General features: G+C 37.7%; 1 protein-coding gene across 1 annotated transcript; it reads left to right on the forward strand.

Moving 5' to 3' along the window:
- The first annotated feature begins 307 nt into the window (after positions 1 to 307).
- LOC133323701 (murinoglobulin-2) lies at positions 308 to 11,473 on the forward strand. The gene is given in 10 exon segments (XM_061532620.1): positions 308 to 396; positions 5,050 to 5,712; positions 5,781 to 6,870; positions 8,141 to 8,510; positions 8,587 to 8,695; positions 8,774 to 8,952; positions 9,038 to 9,576; positions 9,657 to 10,565; positions 10,633 to 10,920; positions 11,231 to 11,473. Coding segments are annotated over 10 exon segments (4,479 nt in total).
- Positions 11,474 to 17,433: the final 5,960 nt, after the last annotated feature.

A 17,433-nucleotide genomic window follows, 5' to 3' on the forward strand; every position in this document is an offset into this window, starting at 1 on the left:
TAATGTCAGCTAGATAATGCCGGTCTCACGAACCGCTCTGCCACTCGACTACACACACACACTCATCATTCATGCCATTCCGAATACATTATAGCCTTACACAGCAGAATTCTATTCAGTCTGCGTTTGGCTTTCAAAGCGACAAGATCAACTTTAATTCTCTCCTCCCCCCAAGGGAGATTTTTTCGATTGAAATTTTTACGTGCCGGATTATTTTAAAAAAATAAAATAAAAATACGAATCTTGCAATTTTTGTGCGGTTAATTGGAAGAATTGACAAAAAACCAACAACAACCTTGTCACAGCCATGAATCGTCAACGTTGTTGTTCGACGTTGGGCCTCTTGGTGTTGGCCTTAATGCAAATATTTGCATGCTGTCGGGCCGAAGAAGGAGGGTAAGTTGCAATATTATTTAATATATGGCTTTAATGAGTGTGTAAGTGTGTGTGAGAGTGTGTGTGAGTGAGTGTGTGTGTTGATGGCTTGTATGTTTGTCAAGCCAACTACCTGATTACTTTCAAGTGTAAAACAAAAAGTTTTTTGTTTTGCTTTTCTTCTGACTTGTTTTTGGGAAGGCCATTTGGGATTTCCCCAAAACACTTCGCTGAATCGCCGAACAGTGCAACAGTGTTGTGCCAACAACTAAAACAAACAAAAATAGTAACAACAACAGTAACAGCAACAAAAAATCCCCTCCAGTTAACTGAAAAACAAACAGGGTTACAGTTTAGTCGTTCATTTACTTGCTGTGAATATTTAATTTCATTTGGGCTGGGGGGGAAAAACTCAGAACCCAAGATCCTCAGAATTTTATTTTCTTTCATGCAACTAAACAGAAAAAGTGGGCAATAAAATTAAAAATTAATACCAAAAAAGGGAAAAAATATTTTTAATATTTTTTGGGAAATTAATTAAAAAATGAAAAGAAAAAATATTTTATAAAAAATGAGAGAATTTTTAATTACAATTTTAGTTAATTTGAAAATACAAAAATGATCAAATAAATTTAAATCCGGTTTGAGGCACTTCAGAATCAGAAGCGGGCCATAAAATTTTGCAATTATAAAATAATAAATGATGCTTTAAAATTTAGAATAAAAGATTATCTTGCCATTGAATAGCAAAAAACACTGGTTATTATAAATTGAAATGATTTATCTTCATTAGAATTAATTTCAAAACTCGTGGCGAATACAAAAAAAAAATAAATAAATAAAAAATATAATATAAAAAATTATTTAAAAAATTCACGCCTTGTGGTCATTTGGGGTTCGAAAAAAATTATTTAAAAAATTCACGCCTTGTGGTCATTTGGGGTTCGAAAAAAATTATTTAAAAAATTCACGCCTTGTGGTCATTTGGGGTTCGAAAAAAATTATTTAAAAAATTCACGCCTTGTGGTCATTTGGGGTTCGAAAAAATTATTTAAAAAATCCACGCCTTGTGGTCATTTGGGGTTCGAAAAAAATTATTTAAAAAATCCACCGCTTGTGGTCATTTGGAGCTGTATAAAAATTATTTAAAAAATCCACGCCTTGTGGTCATTTGGGGTTCGAAAAAAATTATTTTAAAAATCCAAGCCTTGTGATGATTTGGGGCTGTATAAAAATTATTTAACAAATCCATGCCTTGTGGTCATTTGGGGCTGTATAAAAATTATTTAAAAAATCCATGCCTTGTGGTCATTTGGGGCTGTATAAAAATTCTTTAAAAAATCCACGCCTTGTGGTCATTTGGGGTTCGAAAAAAAATTATTTAAAAAATCCACGCCTTGTGATCATTTGGGGTTCGAAAAAAATTATTTAAAAAATCCATGCCTTGTGGTCATTTGGGGTTCGAAAAAAATTATTTAAAAAATCCACGCCTTGTGGCCATTTGGGGTTCGAAAAAAATTATTTAAAAAATCCACGCCTTGTGGTCATTTGGGGTTCGAAAAAAATTATTTAAAAAATCCACGCCTTGTGGTCATTTGGGGCTGTATAAAAATTATTTAAAAAATCCACGCCTTGTGGTTATTTGGGGTTCGAAAAAAAATTATTTAAAAAATCCACGCCTTGTGATCATTTGGGGTTCGAAAAAAATTATTTAAAAAATCCATGCCTTGTGGTCATTTGGGGTTCGAAAAAAATTATTTAAAAAATCCACGCCTTGTGGCCATTTGGGGTTCGAAAAAAATTATTTAAAAAATCCACGCCTTGTGGTCATTTGGGGTTCGAAAAAAATTATTTAAAAAATCCACGCCTTGTGGTCATTTGGGGCTGTATAAAAATTATTTAAAAAATCCACGCCTTGTGGTCTTTTGGGGCTGTATAAAAATTATTTAAAAAATCCACGCCTTGTGGTCATTTGGGGCTGTATAAAAATTATTTAAAAAATCCACGCCTTGTGGTCATTTGGGGCTGTATAAAAATTATTTAAAAAATCCACGCCTTGTGGTCATTTGGGGTTCGAAAAAAATTATTTAAAAAATCCACGCCTTGTTGTCATTTGGGGCTCTATAAAAATATTAATTAAAAAATCATCGGTCAGATCTTTGCTGGAATATTTAATTATTGTTCCTTAATTGATATTTTCAACACATTTAGATTGTTAATATTTTGAACAGGAAATTACCTCGGCACATGAAGGTTGCGAACAATGTCAGCACAAATTATGGCAATTAGTTTAGTTTTCAGTTATTTAAATTTTGATGACAAATAATTTTTTTTTTTGTTGTATATGATTTGTTATAGTTTGATGGATATCAAAATTAAAATATTTACAAATAATAATGAAAAAAAAAAAAAAAAATTTAATTATTGTTTTTGCACTTCACATTGAATGAAGCGATTGGAAGGCTCGATTTTTTTAATAATTTTTATAGAGCCCTTAATGACCACAACGCGTGATTTGTTTTACTTTTTATCAAGGCCTATCCAGCCTCTATGCTTGGTTTTTTTTTATATATTTTAAGAATAGAATAAATTCGTTCTGTACTATTTATTTGCCATTTGTAAATGAGAAATCACCGCATTCATCAAGTTCAAGGTTTTTGTTCTCGCCTAGAATTTTATATTCGCAAATAGTGTTTCTCAAAAAAAAAAAAAAAAAATAGCCACAATAAAAACAAAATTTCGAATATTCAAAACCACAAAAATTAATCATCAACCAACTAGCACGGGCTATATAAAATATGCTAAGCTATTGTTTTCTTTTTTTGCCTCCCTCTGATTTGTGTTTTGATTTGTAATTGTCATTGTGCGACTTAATCACTGGCTGATAGCTGGTTTTTGTGTGCTTAGCGGCTTTGTTGCTGGTTTAGCGGTTTTACAGCTGTTATAGCCAGCCAGCCTGCCAGCGAACCTGCCGATCTGCCGACCGGCTATCTTAGTTAAGTGGCAGCGGGGGTCCATCATGGATGTGTAAGGCCTTTGGTGTTTTTTGTTTGTTTTTTAACTAGTTTTGTATTTTTTTAAATTTGTTGTTTTTGGATTTTTTATTGCTTTCTAAATTTATGATGATAAATTTACCCAAAAAGTTTTTTGTTGTTTTTCGTTTATGTATATATTTTAATGTTATTTATATTATGGATTTGGAGGATTGTTTTGTGTGTTTTGTTTTCGTTTTGGCATATTCGGATGTTAACATATTTATTATGATATTAACATTGGCCCGCATCCCACGCAGTTTGATGGGTTTTGAGGTGTGTTCTTTTTTTAAAAAAGCACACATAAATCTATGTGTGTTGTATAAAATGTTGTCATAATAAAAATTTTTTCTACAGCCCCAAATGACCACAAGGCGTGGATTTTTTAAATAATTTTTATACAGTCCCAAATGACCACAAGGCGTGGATTTTTTAAATAATTTTTTTCGAACCCCAAATGACCACAAGGCGTGGATTTTTTAAATAATTTTTTTCGAACCCCAAATGACCACAAGGCGTTGATTTTTTAAATAATTTTTTTCGAACCCCAAATGACCACAAGGCGTGGATTTTTTAAATAATTTTTTTTCGAACCCCAAATGACCACAAGGCGTGGATTTTTTAAATAATTTTTTTTCGAACCCCAAATGACCACAAGGCGTGGATTTTTTAAATAATTTTTTTCGAACCCCAAATGACCACAAGGCGTGGATTTTTTAAATAATTTTTTTCGAACCCCAAATGACCACAAGGCGTGGATTTTTTAAATAATTTTTTTCGAACCCCAAATGACCACAAGGCGTGGATTTTTTAAATATTTTTTTTCGAACCCCAAATGACCACAAGGCGTGGATTTTTTAAATAATTTTTTTCGAACCCCAAATGACCACAAGGCGTGGATTTTTTAAATAATTTTTTTCGAACCCCAAATGACCACAAGGCGTGGATTTTTTAAATAATTTTTTTCGAACCCCAAATGACCACAAGGCGTGGATTTTTTAAATAATTTTTTTCGAACCCCAAATGACCACAAGGCGTGGATTTTTTAAATAATTTTTTTCGAACCCCAAATGACCACAAGGCGTGGATTTTTTAAATAATTTTTTTCGAACCCCAAATGACCACAAGGCGTGGATTTTTTAAATAATTTTTTTCGAACCCCAAATGACCACAAGGCGTGGATTTTTTAAATAATTTTTTTCGAACCCCAAATGACCACAAGGCGTGGATTTTTTAAATAATTTTTTTCGAACCCCAAATGACCACAAGGCGTGGATTTTTTAAATAATTTTTTTCGAACCCCAAATGACCACAATCCATGCCTAAGGATTGGCCCTCAAAAATTAATTTTAAAAAATCCACGCCTAAGGATAGGTCCTCAAAAATGTATTTTAATTGCTTTTTTGAGACCTCCAAAGAAATCCACTCCCATTTGAAGGCCTTGAACAAATTTTTTGAAAATTATGTTTGCATTTTTTTTTTAATATTTGAATATTTATTTGAACACCTCCCAGGTGTTAAGATAACCTGCAGAACAAATTAACCTACCCTCCCATGATAACCTTTGCCTCCTGGGGCCAGTAAATTTCCAACAAACAACCTAAGGTTTCTAATCTGTATTTCTTCTTCATTTTTCTTCCAGCAAATATACCGTTATCGCTCCCGGTACCATACACTCCAATGACAAATATACGGCAGCTGTGGCCGTACATCACGTGGACTCTGCATGCCAAATAAAAGTGGGCATTACCGGTCCCTCCTTTAATGAAAGTAAAATTGTTGAGGTCACAGGTTCGGAAATAAAAGAAGTTGAGTTCGCAGTGCCCACCTTGGCTGAGGGTAACTACAATCTAACAGCTGAGGGTGTCAATTGTCTGGAGAATTTTAAAAATTCCACTAAATTGAGTTATGCCAAATTTAACACCTACGTTCGGATCCAAACCGACAAGGGTCTATATAAACCTGGTGACACCATCAATTATCGGGTATTGTTTTTGGATAAGGATTTGAAGCCAGCCGTGCCGGAAAAGGATACTTTGATATGGTTGGAAGATGGTAAACGAAATCGCATCAAGGAATTGAAAAATTTCGAAGTGGTCAAGGGGGTGCATACGGGCCAATTTAAAATTTCCGAATTTCCGGTAATGGGTAATTGGCGTGTGGTGGTGTCCAGCAAGGGTCAATATGAACGTTCCGTGTACTTTGAGGTGCAGAAATATGTCCTGCCGAAATATGTGGTAAAGGCTGAGGCCACCGAGTCGGTGTCGGTTAAGGATGGTGATATGCAGGTTATTGTTCGGGCCAAGTAAGTAATTTTTTTTGGTAGTGGAGGAGCACACTCGATACTAATAATTGCTGATTTTTTTTCCTCAGCTACACCTATGGCAAGCCCTTGAACGGCAAAGCCACCGTCATCCTCAGCCTGGGAACCTACTACGACTTCGGTCGCAATTCGGAAAATGAAAAACAACAACCACCCAGCATAATACGCACCGGCGATATGATCCAAGGCAAGGCCAAGATTGATCTGAATGTCAAGGAGCTGGAGGCTTATTTGCATAGCAAAGAATATTCCACCTATGCCAGTATTGTGGCCACCGTGGAAGAGGAATTTACAGGGGTGAAAATCAACACCACCGCCAGTACCCAAATCTACCCCTACCGCTATGCCATGCATTGTGTCCATTATTATGAATGTAACTCCTTTGAGGCGGATAAGGAAAAGGAGGTAATGATCCAGTTGACCTATGTGGATGGATCACATTTGAAGGACACAAAGACCCCAGTGGAATTGGTATACACCGAGGTGTTGGAAAAGAATTCTTGGCATCAGCCCCGCCATATGGAGGATGAGGAGGTGACAACGACCCTAATGCCACCGATTTCGGGAAATCTCAGTTACAGCTTCAATGGTTTTATGAATGAGACAGGTTTCGTGACCTTCAAGGTAAAGCTGAGCGATCTGAAGGAATACGAGGGCTATACCCATTACTATAACATTGAGGCCAAATATCGGGATGAAAAACGTGATGTCAATAATGCCTATCAATACCGGGAACCCAAAAAGGTCGATACACCAGCTGAGGAGTTGCCCAAGGAATGGTTTAAAATTGAGGATAAATATTATAATAATCGGTAGGTTTGGGAGACCCTTTCACTGGATCTACAAATAAGTGATTTTTTTCTCCTTCTTTCTAGGCCCAAATTATTCCAGCCTGAACATTTCACAGTGAACTCCAGCAAACCCCTGGCCTATTTGGATTATAATGTTATTGCCCGGGGTAATATTGTCAAGTCGGGACATATCGATTTACCTCAGAAGCCCATGGTGCACAATATCACCATCACACCGGAATTGGTGTATTCTCCACGGTTCTCGATTTATATTTATTATATTGATGAGCAGGGTGAATATCACTATGCGGAGGATACCTATTATATTGACTACGAATTGGAGAATAAGGTAAGGAGTCCTGCAGATATTTTAAAACTAATAATAATAATTTTTTTCATGGCCTTCAGATAGGCGTGGATTTTTTAAATAATTTTTTTCATGGCCTTCAGATAGGCGTGGATTTTTTAAATAATTTTTTTCATGGCCTTCAGATAGGCGTGGATTTTTTAAATAATTTTTTTCATGGCCTTCAGATAGGCGTGGATTTTTTAAATAATTTTTTTCATGGCCTACAGATAGGCGTGGATTTTTTAAATAATTTTTTTCATGGCCTTCAGATAGGCGTGGATTTTTTAAATAATTTTTTTCATGGCCTTCAGATAGGCGTGGATTTTTTAAATAATTTTTTTCATGGCCTTCAGATAGGCGTGGATTTTTTAAATAATTTTTTTCATGGCCTTCAGATAGGCGTGGATTTTTTAAATAATTTTTTTCATGGCCTTCAGATAGGCGTGGATTTTTTAAATAATTTTTTTCATGGCCTTCAGATAGGCGTGGATTTTTTAAATAATTTTTTTCATGGCCTTCAGATAGGCGTGGATTTTTTAAATAATTTTTTTCATGGCCTTCAGATAGGCGTGGATTTTTTAAATAATTTTTTTCATGGCCTTCAGATAGGCGTGGATTTTTTAAATAATTTTTTTCATGGCCTTCAGATAGGCGTGGATTTTTTAAATAATTTTTTTCATGGCCTTCAGATAGGCGTGGATTTTTTAAATAATTTTTTTCATGGCCTTCAGATAGGCGTGGATTTTTTAAATAATTTTTTTCATGGCCTTCAGATAGGCGTGGATTTTTTAAATAATTTTTTTCATGGCCTTCAGATAGGCGTGGATTTTTTAAATAATTTTTTTCATGGCCTTCAGATAGGCGTGGATTTTTTAAATAATTTTTTTCATGGCCTTCAGATAGGCGTGGATTTTTTAAATAATTTTTTTCATGGCCTTCAGATAGGCGTGGATTTTTTAAATAATTTTTTTCATGGCCTTCAGATAGGCGTGGATTTTTTAAATAATTTTTTTCATGGCCTTCAGATAGGCGTGGATTTTTTAAATAATTTTTTTCATGGCCTTCAGATAGGCGTGGATTTTTTAAATAATTTTTTTCATGGCCTTCAGATAGGCGTGGATTTTTTAAATAATTTTTTTCATGGCCTTCAGATAGGCGTGGATTTTTTAAAAAAAAATTTTTCATGGCCTCTTGAGAACCTCCAATTTTTTTCTTTAAATTAATTTTTTAAGTTCAAAATTTTATTTATTTTTTTTTTCATTTTTTCCAGATCAACATCACTGCCGCCGAGCAGGTCAAACCCGGCCAAGAAGTTGCCTTGAAAATTAAGACAGCCCCCAATTCGTTTGTCGGCCTCATGGCTGTGGACCAAAGTGTTCTGCTCTTGAGATCGAACAATGATATTCGTGCCAGTGAATTCGGCTGGACTGTGGGTTCTTATGTCACGCGCACCCCTCATCAGGGTGGCTATTCTTATTATCCTGGTACCATTGCCGGTTGTATTACCCTGACAAATGGTGATTATTTCTATAATTGGACCAAACCGGATTATATGACAAGTGAGTTTATAGCGCACCGAAAATATGCGTCATCGACCACATTAAAGGTATGTTTTTGTTTTAGTAGTGCCATTTGCGGCCGTTGAACGAGGACAAGTTGAAAATGATTCTATACCACAGACAGGTTCGGGTACACGAGCTGGCCAGCCTATGGCAGCATCAGGTGCTGCTGGATTTGCTGGAGCTGCGGGAGGTTTTGGTGGTAGTGGCGCTGTACAGGTTCGCAAAGATTTTGCAGAGACCTGGATATTTGATAATATTGAAAAGTAGGTGGTGATGGGAGGATATTTTGTTGGAGAAGTTTTATTAACCCTGATTTCCTGTTTCTTCTTCTTCTTCTTTAGTACTGACAAGGAAGAATTTACCTGGTCCAAGAAAATACCCGATACCATTACCTCATGGATGTTGACCGGCTTTGCCATGAACAGTGAAAAGGGTTTGGCGGTGACGGGTGATAAAACCAAGATTACGACCTTCCAGCCATTCTTTATTTCCATACGTCTGCCATATTCCGTTAAGAGAGGTGAGAATGGGTCAAGGATCTATGCAAGGCGTAGATTTTTTAAAAATATTTTTTTTGAAAATAAAAAAACATAATTTTTTTCCAGGTGAGGTCATCAACATCCCCGCCCTGGTCTTCAATTATTTGGACAAAACCCTCGATGTTGAGGTCACCTTGGATAATAGCGACAATGAATTTGAATTTACCGAAATCACCAACGAAGTAATTGGCGATCAATCACGCACGAAGATGGTTCGAGTACCTGCTATGGGTGCCGCCGGGGTTGCCTTTATGATCCGCCCTAAAGTTTTGGGCAATGTCATGTTGAAGTACACCGCCATTTCTCCAGTGGCCGGTGATGCCGTCCACAAATCGATGAAGGTTGTACCCGAAGGTGTTACTAAATATGGCAATCGGGCCTTCTTTGTCAATCTCAACAAGGAGGCGGAAATTAAATCGTCCTTCGAACTGGAATTGCCTGCGGAGATTATACCTGATTCGCAACATGTTGAGGTCGGGGTTGTGGGTGATATTTTGGGTCCCGTCGTCAATAATCTCGACAATTTGGTACGCCTACCCACCGGCTGTGGTGAACAGACCATGTCCACACTGCTGCCGAATTATTTAGTTATGAAATATTTGGAGGTAAGTTCGGCCCTTTAGCATTCTCTCAAAGTGTCTTTGGCTTATCCTCACTCTCTCCTCTCTTTCTCTCTCCCCCACAGAACACCAAACGCCTGACCCCCAATATGGAAACGAAGTTACGTTACAACATGGAAACTGGCTACCAACACATGCTCAACTATCGCCATCCCGATGGCTCTTTCAGCTCCTTTGGACCCCATAAACTTAATGGCCAGCTGAATAATGGTTCCACCTGGCTGACAGCCTATGTGACCAGATCCCTAATCCAATTGCAGGACTACATCAAAGTTGATCCGAAAATCATTGAAAACTCCTTGGAATACCTGGTCCATCAACAGGCCAAAAATGGTTCATTTACGGAAAAATCTCAAGGCTTCTTCTATGCGGCCCAAGCCAATCACGTGTCCCTCACAAGTTCGGTCCTATTGGCCCTGCTGGAAAATAAAACCTATGCTGAGAAATATTCGCAAGAAATCTCAAAGGCTTTGGAGTTTATTAACGAGAATTCGGAGAAATCTGAATCCCTTCATGCCCAGGCTATTGCCACCTATACCCTGGATAGGGCCCACCATGCCAAAGCCCCAGAGAAGTTGACAAAATTGAATTCTTTGGTCAAAACTGATGGTGATCGTAAATGGTGGTCAAGCTCGGATAGACCTCTGACGCGTAGATGGTGGCTATATGTCTACAGCAGTGATGTGGAAATTAGCTCCTATGCCTTGCTAACCCTCCTCAATCAACCCTCACCCAATATGGATGAAATTCTGCCCATAATTAGATGGCTCATTGCCCAGCGTAATAGCTATGGTGGTTTTGCCTCCACCCAGGACACTGTGGTGGGTCTCCAGGCTCTCATAAAATTCGCCAAATTAGCTGACTATGAACCGGCAAAAATGGTCGTGGACATAGCCTCCAAGGGTGCCGACAAAGAGAAACAGGAAACCCTCAAGCTCACCGAGGAAAATGATATTCTCTATCAAAATGTGGAGGTAAGTCTAAGCAGGAGGAGGAACTTTAAACTCAGGACGTAATGAATTTGTTTTCTCTTTTTTTCAGATGCCCGATAAAACCAAATCCGTGGAGTTCTCAGCCAAGGGTAGTGGCGCTGCCATGGTCCAAATTGCCTATCAATATAATATCCTGGAAAAGGAACAGCCCAGTTTTGAGATTACCACCGAAAAACAAAAGACCGGTCAAAAATCCGCCCTGCTAATGAATGTCTGTGTGGAATATAAGGGTGAGGGTGAAGCTTCAAATATGGCAGTGTTGGAAATTAATACCCCCTCGGGATATGTGGTCGAAGATGAAAGTCTGCCCGCCATCAAGGAGGTGAAGAGAGTTAGTGTAAGTATTAAAAAAATATGAGCGAATCAGAAAGGATATTTGTGAAAAATATTTTGTGCAGGTCTTCAAAGGATATTTGTGGAAATTTGAAAAAATTTTGTACAGTTGTGGATTTTTTAAAAACTATTAGAGGCATAATTTAAAAAGCATTTTTTAAAATATGGACTCCACAGTTTTTTATTCCAAAATGTTTTTTATGATTTAAAAACAAAATATTTGAAAAACATTTTTTAAAATAAATTTTCAGTTTTTTTTTATATTTTTTAAATATTATTTTCTATTACTAATTTGTATTTTCCATTTTTTTCAGAACGTTGAATTGAAAAATTCCAACTCTCTGCTGGTAATCTACTTCGATCATTTGTATAAGGATCAAAAGACCTGTATTCTGTACGAGGCCATTCGTGCCCATGCTGTTGCTATGCAAAAACCTGCTGTCATCCGGGTCTATGATTATTACGATTCGAATAAGAAGGCAACCGATTTTTATGAAGTTGAATCGAAACTCTGTGATATTTGTGAAGGCGAAGAGGAGTGCAGTAAATGCAAATAAAGACAGCAAATAGAGATCCCTCAAAACGAAGCTTTAAGAGATTATCGGTAAATGGAATCCAGCGATGATGAATGTCGGATTTTGTAGTCGATGTTCTAGTTGTTTATGGGATGCGAGTTTTTTGTATAGTTTGTTTTTTATACGATTTACTTAAATAGTTTATAAATAATAAATAAAACATAAAAATAATTTAAAATAAAATATAAACAAGTGAAAAAAGCGTTAAGTTCGGCCGGGCCGAACTTTGGATACCCCCGACCATAGATATACTGACAGGTACTTGAAATGAAAATATAGGGAATATACCAAAAAGTTGACCTATACCGACTTTTCTACAAACCCATTACATAAACCATAATTTCAGAAATTTTTAATGGATAATTATACCCTCAGCCTTATGGCTGATGAGGGTGTATGCACTTTACCAAGGTGAAAATGTGCCTCATGGAAATATTGGTTCTAGACCCCATGTTTCTTTGGACCAAATTTGTTTTAGAAAATTTTGATTTCATCCAGACTTTGTCCATCTTATTATTTCTTCCAAACTTAGTTCAAGTTCGGAGATGGGGAATATCGATCCTCTCCTTCTGGTACCTCCCACACAGGGGCTAAGCCTAAACGCGGGTTATAGTTCATATATAGTTAATTATGGAACCTTACGTTCTATCATTTTATCTTAATATCCACCGCAGGTGAAATGATTACAACAGAGCCAAGAACAAAACCCAAAAGCGGAACAAATCAGATAACTATTTTAATATAATAAATGGGGTTATATGGGGACTAACCCAAAAAGGGGGCGAATATTAAAAATTTTTGGTAGGGAGATTTGTTACCTTATACGACTACAAAATACCAAATTTCAGCGAATTCGGTTGAAAAACGCGCTCAAGAACCCCAAAATACTGAAAATTGGGGGGGTACCCTTATATGGGGGCTATCCGTAAAAATGTTCATAATTTTTTGTGGAGAAATTCGGTGGAAAAATACGATCAAACCTTTCAGAATACTGAAAATTGGGAGATACCGTTATATGGGGACTTGGACCGATATATCCCATCTTGTAACGTGACCGTTTCATACATTATACATTACCCAAGTTAATGTCAACCCACCTCAATATTTAGTAGTGAATAACGAACGTCTCACTGTAAACCTAAGCCGGTATCATTACCGGTGTTCTTCAACATCATTGCATTAACCGACAGACAATTTTCTTGAGGAACAGAATAATTCTCATTCACTTGATAGTATCATACGGATATATGTTCTACTTTCCCATGTCGAAGTGGTCGACCTCGGACGTTTACGAACTACAAGTGACGAAGATGTGTGGCTTGTCCGCAGTCTCGTATACTGGTGGATGCTAACAACGGTTTGGCCACGCTCATAGCCAGCTCCCCGCTCTTTGCCTGCTTCTTGCACTTTGCCAGCTCCTCGCTCATTGCCAGCTCCTTGCTCTTACAAGCTCCTCGCTCATAGCCAGCTCCCCGCTCTTTGTCAGCTCCCCGCTCTTTGCCAGCCAAGTTACCCAAGTAAATGTCAACCCACATCAATATTTAGTAGTGAATAACGTCTCACTGTAAACCTGAGCCGGTATCATTACCTGTGCTCCTCAACTTCAGTGCATTAATCGACAGACAATTTTTCTGAAGTACAGAATAATTCTCATTCACTTCATAGTACCATACGCATATATATGTTCCACTTTCCCATGCCGAAGTGGTCGACCTCGGACGTTAACGAACTACGAGTGATGAAGATGTGTGGCTTGTCCGCAGTCTCGTGGATGTTTGTGGATGTTAACAACGGTTGGGCCACGCTCATAGCCAGCTCCCCGCTCTTTGCCAGCCCCTCGCTAATAGCAGTTCCCCGCTCTTTGCCAGCTCTTCGCTCATAGCCAGCCCCTGACTCTCTGCCAGCTCCTCGCTCTTTGCAAGCTCCTCGCTCATAGCCAGCTCCTCTCTCTTTGAAAACTTCTCGCTCTTTGCCAGCTTCTCGCTCTTAGCCAGCTCCTCGCTCTTTGCCAGTTCCTCGCTCTTTGCCAGCTCCCCCGCTCAAAACTGAACCCTGAAAAACCCAAACCAGCCGACCAACAACGAGCCGACTACACGCAACCGATCACCAACGAACCGACGGTAGCCAGCCAACGTACAGAGTATCTTTGAGCCGACTGCAGCCAGCCGGTCTTCAACGAGCCAACATCAGCTAGCCGAGTATCATCGAGCCGATTGTAGCCGATCTCCAACGTACCGACAGCAGCAAGCAAAGTATCTTAGAGTCGACATCAGCTAGCCGAGTATCTTCGAGCCCACTATAGCCAGCCGGTCTCCAACGTGCCCACATCAGCTAGCCTAGTATCTTTGAGCCGACTGTAGCCAGCCGATCTGCAACGAGCCGATTGTAGCCATCCCATCTCCAACGAATCGACAGCAGCTAGCCAAGTATCTTTGAGCCGACATCAGCTAACCAAGTATCTTCGAGCCGCCTGTAGCTAGCCGACGAGCCGACATCAGCTAGCCGAGTATCTTCGAGCCGACTGTAGCCAGCCGAACACCTTCGAGCCGACCACAACAAATCCGAATACCAACCAACCGTTTAGTTACGAGCCGACTTCACTTAACCGAGTATGCCCGAGCCGACTGTTACCAGTCGGCTATTAACGATCCGACCTCCATACCCAGCTATCATTACCGATCAGAGGATTCCAACATAAAATCGTATCTGACATCCAAACAATTATTCATATTGTAAACACCAGAGTATTATAGTAAAGATTGAAATTGTAATCACTCGTGTTTTTATTTAAGGGAAACCCCCCCCCCCATTCTCGATATTATTTTTTCAAGATTTTCAATGGGCTGGTAAATCAATACCAATGCTTGTTAAGGTTTGTAACTATGCACATATATAATGGAAGATTTAAAAGAGAAGAAAAATAATTTACAAAAAAAAATTTGTTATTGTATTGTTGTTGTTTTTTGTAATTAAAGAAAAGTCCTTATTTTTGATGGCGGGCATGATAACTCCTAACTGGAACATCGGAATCCGAAAATTCCGACGGTGATAGAAAGAGTACATGTCTGGCTCTCGTATGAACTAGGATTATTGACTTCGCTCTAAAATTAACAAAATGGTGGACCTTTGAAAAAATATTTTTGGAAAATCGCCGATTTTTTACCAAAAACCAAGTTAAAAAAGTTCCTAGTTCATACGAGAGCTATACACTCCCAGAGAAACGTTGCAAAATTTGGAACGGATTGGATTATTAGTTTTTGAGTTATCGTGCCCGCCATTCGCAAAAAAATGTTTAGAGAAAAACGCGTTTAAAGTTTGAGAAGCCCTTCAGCCGTCACTTGATGCGGACACAATAAATCGGATATATCTTCAAGAGTTCTTGAGATTTTCATTTGAAATTTTGTAGAGACATTCTTTAATCAGTGTAGATTCGAATTATATCCACAAAAATTTTGACCCCGAGAATGGGGGGGGGGGGGTCCTCTTAAGGTTTGTGGGTCCTTAGGTTGACCGATGGCACCGACTGAGCTTACTTCAGCCTTAGTTAAAACCACTCGTTATAATCTTCGAACTTCGAACATGCCTGCAGGCAAAAGACGACTCTGTGCAAAATGTTGGCTATCTATCTCAATACGTTTAGACGCTAGAGTGATTACAACACACGGACAGACTGACATGCTTAGATCGTCTTATAATTTTACGCTGATCAAGAATTTATATACTTTATAGGGTTAAAAACAAAATTAATATACCCTATATACTATGGCGGAGGCTATTAAAAGGGAGTTATATGGGGACTACACCAAAAAAGGGGGGCGAATATTAATAATTTTTGGTAGGGAGAGGTATTTGAATACCTCGAAAATTATTTCTAAAAAAATCCACGTCTTTTTGAATACCTCGAAATTTATTTCTAAAAAAATCCACACCTTGTTTGGGTACCTCAAAACCTATATTTTGTTTTAATCGCCCAAATTACAATGGCAACACACATCTTCTTTCAAACCAGATTAATGGCACCCAAAAGAAAGAGCAAAAGAAGTTCCGATCCCATCTAACCAAAGTTCAAAACATTATGTCAGCTAGAGAATGTCGGTCTCACCACCACTCACTCACTCACCATCCATGCCATTCTGATTACATTATAACCCTACATAGCCGAATTCTATTGAGTCTGCGTGTGGCTTTCAAAGCGACAACATCAACTTGAGTTCCGCTCCCACTTTGGGAGATTTTTTCGATTTAAATTTTTTTCGTGCCGGATTATTTTTGTTTAAGAAATTTCGAATCTTGTCGCAGCCATGACTCGTCAACGTTGTTGTTCGACGTTGGGCTTCTTGGCGTTGGCCCTAATGCAAATATTTGCATGCTGTCGGGCTGGAGTAGGAGGGTAAGTTGCAATATTATTTAATGCGGCTTTAATCGAGGTGTTTATTATTTTTGAAAATTTTTTTAGAAACTAAGAAAAATTTAAACAAGTAAAAGAAAGTGACAATTGTTATGACCATTTTTGAAATGGCAAATTAACAAAAAACGGATTAAAAAATGAATTGAAATTTGGTTCTGGGCTACTACGAATCATAAAATTTGCATATAAATTGAAATGTTTATCTTCATTGGAATTAATTTCCAAACACGTGGGAAACACCAACAAAAAATAAATAAAATTAAATTTTTGAAAAATAATTTCTCTAGGATTCAGAAAGGCGTGATTTTTTTGAAACACTTTCTTTCGAGGCCTTGTAAGAGGTGCGTATTTTCTAAAAATATTTTTTTTTGATCTTATAAAGGCGTTTTTGTATACCCTTCATCACACTGTGGTACAGGGTATTAGGTCTTTGTGCATATGGTTGTAACAGGCAAAAGGAAACAAGATAGACACATGGTTCCTTTTGAGAATATGCATAGAATCACTTTTTTAATCGATTTACGCATGTCCGTCTGTCCGTCCGTCCGTCTGTTGATTTTGAATTGTAAACAATATAATATCGAAATTTGGCTTAACGTACTTAATTCGGTCTAGAATGATATGTGTTAAGTTTCTTGAAAATCGGTTCAGATTTGGATATAGCTCCCATATATATTTTCGTCCGGTTTAATGTAAATGGTGTACCAAAGTCACTATATATCTTTCGATTTGGTCGAAATTTGGCACAGAGTATTAAATTAGGTCTAAAATGATATGTGTGAAGTTTTTTGAAAATCGGTTCAGATTTAGATATAGCCCGAAATTTGGCATAGAGTATTGAATTAGGTCTAGAATGGTGTGTGTTAAGTATCCTGAAAATCGGTGCAGATTTAGATATAGCTCCCATATATAGTTTCGTACGATTTCATGTAAATGGTGCCCCAAAGTCCCTATATATCTTTCGATTTGCACGAAATTTCAGATAACGTAATGAATTGATCCTAGAATGATGTCTTCCAAGTTTCGAGAAAATCGGTCTATATTTAGATATAGCTCCCATATATATTTTCGTCCGATTTAATGTAAATGGTGAACCAAAGTCCCTATATATCTTTTGATTTGCACGAAATTTGGCATAACGTACTGAATTAAGCCTAGAGTGATGTCTGCCAAGTTTCGAGAAAATCGGTCCAGATTTAGATATAGCTCCCATATATAGTTTCGTCCGATTTCATGTAAATGGTGTACCAAAGTCCCTATATATCTTTCGATTTGCACGAAATTTGGCAAAGAGTACTGAATTAGGTCTCGACTGGTGTGTGTTAAATTTCCTGAAAAGTGATTCAGATTTAGATATAGCTCCCATATATATTTTCCTCCGATTTAAGGTAAATGGTGTACCAAGGTCCCTATATATCATTCGATTTGAACGAAATTTGGCATAGCGTGATGAATCAAGTCTAGAATGATGTGTGTTAAGTTTCGTGAAAATCGGTTTAGATTAAGATATAGCTCCCATATATATTTTCGTCCA

Source organism: Musca vetustissima, unplaced genomic scaffold (genome assembly GCF_032173495.1).
Source record: "Musca vetustissima isolate MV318-11 ecotype Yass unplaced genomic scaffold, APGP_CSIRO_Mvet_v1 utg74863, whole genome shotgun sequence".
Taxonomy (NCBI): Eukaryota; Metazoa; Arthropoda; class Insecta; order Diptera; family Muscidae; genus Musca; species Musca vetustissima.